General features: G+C 48.8%; 1 protein-coding gene across 5 annotated transcripts in view; it reads left to right on the forward strand.

Annotated features, from left to right (window-relative positions):
- The window catches only part of LOC308167692 (voltage-gated potassium channel KCNC1-like), a gene marked incomplete at both ends in the record, with an annotated part of 54,457 nt that overhangs the window by 31,408 nt on the left and 15,549 nt on the right, over nt 1–7,500 (forward strand). For 4 of the 5 annotated variants that reach the window (XM_080542131.1, XM_080542132.1, XM_080542133.1 and 1 more), the window contains one exon: nt 6,076–7,057. In XM_080542131.1, the coding sequence (XP_080398257.1) occupies nt 6,076–7,057 (982 nt within the window). Of the gene's footprint in view, nt 1–6,075; nt 7,076–7,500 lie in introns of all 5 variants that reach the window. The other variant, XM_080542130.1, reaches the window with a different exon arrangement.

Here is a 7,500-nt window from a genome sequence, read left to right on the forward strand (position 1 = left end):
ACCACCCCCCCCTCCCCCCCACTCTCCCCCTCCCATTCCCTCCCATCCCCACTCCCTCTCCCCCCTTCCCTCCTCTCTACCCCCTCTCCCTCGTTTGTGCATGCGGTTGTGTGTGGTTTGTGTGTGTGTGTGTGTGTGTGTGTGTGTTTGTGCTTGCATGTGTGTGGTTTGTGTGTGTGTGCGCGCATGCGTGCGTATGTGTGTGTATGTGTCTGTGCGTTCATGTGTACGTGTGTGCATGTATGTGTGCGTGTGTGTGTGTGTGTGTGAGGTAGAGAGGGGGAGAACACTGCAGCAATCTGAAGAACTAGGTCAGACAGGCTAGCTAAGGCAGAGGAGAGGAGAGAGGGAGGAGAGGAGGGGAGGAGGAATATAATGATGGAGGAATGGAGAGGGGGAGGAATATAACGATAGAGGAATGGGGAAAGAGAAGGGAGGTAGAGTTTTGAGAAATAGAGAGAGAGAGAGAGAGAGGAGAGAATAAAGAAAGTCAATAATCCAGCATGTTGTTGGGTCAAAGCTCCTCATGTGTGTGCGTGTCAGGTGTGATAGCTGCTAATCATTCTACATCCTGGCTAGCTTAGCTTTGCTTAGCGTAGCTTCCTCCACCACTCTGAGCCGATATGCTCATCTGTCTTCACCAGTCTCCCTATAGGGTCATCTCTTATTACAGCTGGCCCAATCAGACGCAGCGACACTGGCGTATCCTTCAAGTGTATTTATGTCTGACTTTCAAGAAGGTCACTAACTCCTTTAGCTAGAGGCTAATGCTATTGCGCTAATCCATGCTAGCAGAGAGTGACTGTTGTCTCATCCTCATAGTGAGTCTCCTCCTCTCCTCTCCTCTCCCCCCCTCCCTCCCCCTCTCCTGCTCTCCTCCTCTCTCTCTGTGGAGATGGGTGTCACTGTGTGATCCTCAGGTACGAAGGGCAGGGAAGGAAAGGACACGAAGAGGGAGAGATAGAGAGGGAGAGAGAGTGAGAGGGGGGAGAGAGAGAGAAAGATAGATAGAGAGAGAGGTAGAGGGAGAGAGAGAGGTACAGAGAGATGGCGAGAGAGAGGGCGGGGGATAGCGTAACGTGTTGAGCAGGCAGAGTTTGATAAGGACCAGATCCACAACCTTCGTTTTCCCTCCATTTTAACAGCAGAGCTTCTCATGCGCTTCTCCCCTCTCTTCCGGTAGTTCACTATAGAATATATGATCCCTTCTTAACCCATGCATTATACATAACATCCAACACACCAGAGACACACACGGAAGACAGAGAGAGGGAGGGAGAGAGAGGGATAGATAGAAAGGGAGAGAAGGAGAGAGAGAGATAGAGAGAGAGAGTGCAGTGTGGGCAGTCAAGCATGTTAACGTATATGGCCTCCCACTCAAGAGTGAATAGCTCTTTTCATTCTCCTCCTCTCTTCCTCCCTCTCCTCTGGCCTCTCTCTCTCTCTCTAACGCTCTCTCTCGCTCTGTCTCTCTCTCACACGCTCTCTCTTTCTCACGCTCTCTCTCTCTCTCTCTCTCTCTCTCTCTCTCTCTCTCTCTCTCTCTCTCTCTCTCTCTCTCTCTCTCTCTCTCCTCTGGCCATGGCTGTGTTGTGTTATTCATGTGCTAACCCAGTATAGTCCACTACACTGCTCCTATCAGTCCTCCTCAGGGCGCAGGACGGACAGACAGACAGACAGGCTGGCAGACAGACACAGACAGACAGGCAGACAGACAGACAGACAGGCAGGACAGACAGACAGACAGAGTGAAAGACAGACAGATTTCCAGGCAGACAGACAGACAGGCAGACATACAGGCAGGCAGACAGACAGACATACAGACAGACAGGCAGGCACACAGACAGACAGACAGACAGACAGGCAGGCAGGCGCACAGACAGACAGGCAGACTGACAGACTGACAGACAGGCAGGCACACAGACAGGCAGGCACACAGCAGACAGACAGGCAGGCAGGCAGACAGACAGGCTAGTTATACAGTAGATTCCTGGGCCAGCAGATCGCAGGAGAAACTCATGTTTGAGTTCAGCTCACGGCTGTCTGCCTGCCTGTCTGTCTGTCTGTCTGTCTGTCTGTCTGTCTGTCTGTCTATCTGTCATCATGGCTGAAGGATGTTCCTTTAAAACAGTCACCCAGAGAGAGACGATAAGAGCCAGAACTTTACTAATGTTTTTTTGGCTCTGGTCAAAGAACCCCACAGAAGATAGAGAGAGAGAGAGAGAGAGAGAGAGAGAGAGAGAGAGAGAGAGAGAGAGAGAGAGAGAGAGAGACAGAGAGAGAGAGAGAGAGAGAGAGAGAGACAGAGAGAGAGAGAAGAGATAGAGGGAGCGAGGGATAGATAGAGAGAGAAGGGGATAGATAGATAAATAGATAGAGAGAGAGAGGGGGATAGATACAGTAGATAGATAGATTGATAGATAGATAGATAGATATTTGGACTAAGAGAGTGGAGACATCTTTTATTCAGCCTGAGTAAATGAATTGATTCTTGTATAAACCATTGCGAGAGATAGATGGAGGGAGTGAGGGATAGATAGAGAGAAGGGGGTAGATAGATAAATAGATAGAGAGAGAGAGGGGGTGAGAGAGAGGGGGATGGATGGACAGATAGATAGATAGATAGACAGATAGATAGATACATCAGACTAAGAGATTGATGAGAGATCTTTTATTCAGCCTGAGTAAGTGAATTGATTCTTGTTTAAACCATTGTGTGACTGTTAGCTAGCTGTGTGTTAGCTGTTTTGGGTTAAAACTGTGTGAAACAAACTAGTTTCTACTGAAACCACTTGTGTTATAATAGCTGTCAATTTGCACTGGAAGGAGTATCTACACCTCTCCAGCTATTAAACCTAGTGCCATAGTGTCATACATTTGGACTAAGAGTCGAGAGTGGAGACATCTTTTATTCAGCCGGAGTAAGTGAATTGATTCTTGTTTAAACCATGGTGTTACTGGTAGCTATGTGTTAGCTGTTTTGGGTTAAAACTGTGTGGCCTACAAATTAGTTTCTACTACTGCTGTCAGAAGTGCAGAGTCACTCCCCGTCTTCCACCGGAGACTGGAGACCCATCTCTTCAGCTTACACCTTAACTGCTCCTCCTGAGACATCTACTACCCCCCAGCACTGCGTCTCCTGAGACACCTGCTTTCCCCTATACTGTGTCTCCTAAGATTTCTACTTACCCCCCTTGTAGTCTTTCTTTCTTCTTCTATCACGACGACTGCCAGTGGCCCCTGGCCTGAGCTAGATTACTCTTCCTGCTACGACTGGTGGTGGATTGATGATTCACTTGCTTAGTCAAATGTATCGATTGTAAGTGTCTTTGGAATAAGGTCTCTGCTAAATGCCAAAAATGTAAATGTAAATGTAGATAGAGAGGGGAATAGATAGATAGAGAGAGGGGGGAAATAGAGAGAGAGTGGGAGAGAGAGGGGGATAGAGAGAGAGGATTTTGGAGAGGAGTAATCAGGCGTGTCAATTTCAGACAGGCAACTACCGACCTGTTTCTATTCTTAATTCCATCTCGAAAGTTATGGAAAAAATAGTTTATGAACAGGTCGATAGGTACCTTACCGAAAAAAATCTGATGTATGAATTTCAATCAGGATTCAGAACATCCCATTCCACTGACACATGCCTTCTCTATTTGAACGACCACATCAACCATGAGGTGGACTCGGGCAAGTACTGCGGCATGGTCATGCTGGACCTCCAGAAGGCCTTCGACACAGTAGATCACCACATATTGTTAGATAAACTGAAAGCAATTGGGTTCGATAGAACATCGGTGAGCTGGATGCAATCCTACTTAGAGGGGAGGGAACAGGTGGTTAGTGTGAACGGAACACTGTCCCCCCCCTCCCAGTGACCTGCGGCGTTCCACAAGGAAGCATATTGGGACCTTTACTGTTCCTAATATATGTGAATGACATGTCATCAGCATGTAATTGCAATTTGTTCCTGTTCGCGGATGACTCGGCTCTGCTGGTCTCTGACAGGGACATATTGCAGGTGGAAAAAGCGCTAAGCACTGAACTGAGTAGAATCTGCATCTGGCTAGCTGACAATAAACTATCAATACACCTAGGTAAAACTGAAACCATCCTATACGGATCCCCATCTAAACTCAGAAAGGCTGAAAATTTTAAAATAAAAGTGGGTAACATTAATATCACAAGAAAAGAGGATATTACATACCTGGGCTCCATCTTAGAGGCAAATCTTTCCGGAGATAAAATGGCAGCAAAAGTAATCAAAAAAGTGAACCATAAAACTAGATTCTTGTACAGGATATCCTCACTTGTCAGTAAAAACACACTGAGGACCCTATCAGGAGCTCTCATTCAATGTCACTTCGACTATGCCGTAACATCATGGTACTATAGAACCACAAAGGCCCATAAAACAAGACTCCAGACAGCCCAAAATAAACTGGTTAGGCTTCTGCTAGGCCTCAACCCTAGGACACATCTAACCGCTGCTCATTTTTTGAGCCTTGATTGGCTACGAGTAGTTGACAGAGTGCAGCAGCTTGCACTGGGCCTGGTCTTCAAGATACGCTACACCACAAAGACACCCAAGTACCTGTCAACATACTTCCAAAAAGTGAACAACGTCCACACATACAACACCAGAGGAAGCTCCACGAACCACGTTCAACCGCGTTGCACCACAAACAAGGGTTTAAACTCGTTTGCAAACTATGCAGTAAAGATGTGGAACGCCCTTCCTATAATCTTAAAGGAGTGCAAAACACTGCCCACCTTCAAAACCACTCTCAAAAAACATTTACAGGAGGCTGCAATCCGTAACTGGACCCTCTAAAACAAAAATCAGATTAAAAGACCCGAACTACCCACTGTACATACTTTGTGTTTTGTCCCCCGCCCCCACCTGTGGTGTATGTCCCCACCTGTCCTACCCGCTGTACATACTTTATGTTTTGTTGTATTGTTCTTCCCATGATGGATGTACGTTTATCTTGTAGATAGTAATAGTTATTTGTCTGTATTATCATGTAGATAGTACTAGTTCTTTTCTTATGTCTGTCTTACATGTAACGATGAATTGAAAATCAAGGACCCCAATTGAAATAAGCCAGTGGCTTTCTTGGGTTTTTATCCTTTTAGATTGACCTTGTATGTAATATGTACTTTCATGTACCTACTTCTGCAAACCTTCTAATAAAGTTTTCAATCAATCAATCAATCAAACAGTAGTATGGGGTAGTCGTATGGGAATCATGGCTTTGGTGTGTGTGTGTGTGTGTGTGTGTGTGTGTGTGTGTGTGTGTGTGTGAGAAGGGACAGTGTCCTGACAGCCAGTAGAAGTCCATTGTTGTTCCCCTGGTTTCGTTGGCAGCAGATTTTAGAGTATACTTAGAGTAGCCTATACTGATCAGTTTCCAACTTCACTATCCTAATTCACTGTCCTAACTTCACTATCCTAACTTCACTGTGCTAACTTCACTAGGGTATGTTATGAGCGGGCCAGCGTCTTGCATGGTAGCTTGCCGCCATTGGTGTGTGAATGTGTGTGTGAATGGGTGAATGAGAGGCCTTGTAAAGCGCTTTGGAATAAGCGCTATATAAGTCAGTCCATTTACCATTTTACCATTTGATAGTATTGTCTATTGATATGACACCAGCGATATAACTGTGTTGTAGTCCTCTAGAAGGTCACGTGACCTCTCCTAAGTGTCAGGTTTCACTTCCTCGGGGGTCAGCTGACTAACAGATGACTAACGCTGGTGTCTGAACAGCACCAGTGACGTTGTCGCCCCCGGCGATGACAAATGTCAGTTTCCGAACCAGACGTTGACGGAGCGTCTCTCCCGTTTGAGCGACAGTCACGTGACTGTGGACTGGCTGCGACTCCTCATGACCATCACCATGACGACCGGCTGTACATCTCCCCATGACCATCACCATGACGACGACCGACTGTACGGTGTATGGTTTGACTGTAGTGTTGTATGTATTGTGTATTCATGTTTATAGATCTGTTTCTTTAATCTCTCTCTCTCTTTCTCTCTCTCCTTCCCTCCCTCCCTCCCTCCCTCCCTCCAGTATGTGGCGTTCGGCTCGCTCCTCTTCATCCTCATCTCCATCTCCACCTTCTGCATGGAGACCCACGAGGCCTTCAACACCATCTACAACAAGACGGAGAACGTCACCGTGGGCAACCTGACCACCCAGGAGATCGTGTACGAGGTGGTGACGGACAGCTGGCTCACGTACGTGGAGGGCATGTGCGTCATCTGGTTCACCATCGAGGTCATGCTCCGCGTCGTCTTCTCGCCCTCCAAGGCCGAGTTCTTCAAGAGCTACCTCAACATCATCGACTTCGTGGCCATCATGCCCTTCTACCTGGAGGTGGGGCTCAGCGGGCTGTCCTCCAAGGCCGCCAAGGACGTGCTGGGCTTCCTGCGCGTGGTGCGCTTCGTGCGCATCCTGCGTATCTTCAAGCTGACGCGCCACTTCGTGGGCCTCCGCGTCCTGGGCCACACGCTGCGCGCCAGCACCAACGAGTTCCTCCTCCTCATCATCTTCCTGGCCCTGGGCGTCCTCATCTTCGCCACCATGATCTACTACGCCGAGCGCATCGGCGCCGACCCGGCGGACCCCACGGCCGCCGCCCACACCAACTTCAAGAACATCCCCATCGGGTTCTGGTGGGCCGTGGTCACCATGACCACGCTGGGTTACGGGGACATGTACCCGGAGACGTGGTCGGGGATGCTGGTGGGCGCCCTGTGCGCCCTGGCGGGCGTGCTGACCATCGCCATGCCCGTGCCCGTCATCGTCAACAACTTCGGCATGTACTACTCCCTGGCCATGGCCAAGCAGAAGCTGCCTAAGAAGAAGAACAAGCACATCCCGCGGGCGCCGCAGCCTGGCTCGCCCAACTACTGCAAGCCCGACGCCCTCGCCATGGCCACCGCCTCGCCCCACAGGATCCTGGGAAATGTGCTGGGTGGGGTCATGGGGTCGGAGGGCCTGGCGGGGGACTGCCCTCTCGCTCAGGAGGAGATCATCGAGATCAACAGAGGTGAGAGAGAGTCACTGTGTGTGTGTGTGTGTGCGTGTGCGTGTGCGTGTGCGTGTGCGTGTGCGTGTGTGTGTCATGCTCCAGGCTTAAGAGTGCTTATATCCTCAGCTGTCAACTCTAATCTCACACAGAGTTCCTGCTCAACAATTTACTGACACAACCTACAGCTAAGTCTTCTACAGGAGAGAGGGGGGAGGAGGGAGAAAGAGAGAGAGAATAGGAAGAGAAAGACGGAGGGAGAGAGAGAGAGAGAGAGAGAGTCGCTGAGAGAGAGAGAGAGAGAGAGAGAGAGAGAGAGAGAGAGAGAGAGAGAGAGAGAGAGAGAGAGAGAGAGAGTAGTTCTAGGTGCATCCACAATAAAAAGACTTGAGATGTTTTTGTGAGTTCCAGGCTAATGTTACATAACACTGTTAGGATGTTCTCCAAATGCGCGCGCGTGTCTG

Source organism: Nansenia antarctica (assembly GCF_963989245.1).
Source record: "Nansenia antarctica genome assembly, chromosome: 11".
In the NCBI taxonomy this organism is placed as follows: Eukaryota; Metazoa; Chordata; class Actinopteri; order Argentiniformes; family Microstomatidae; genus Nansenia; species Nansenia antarctica.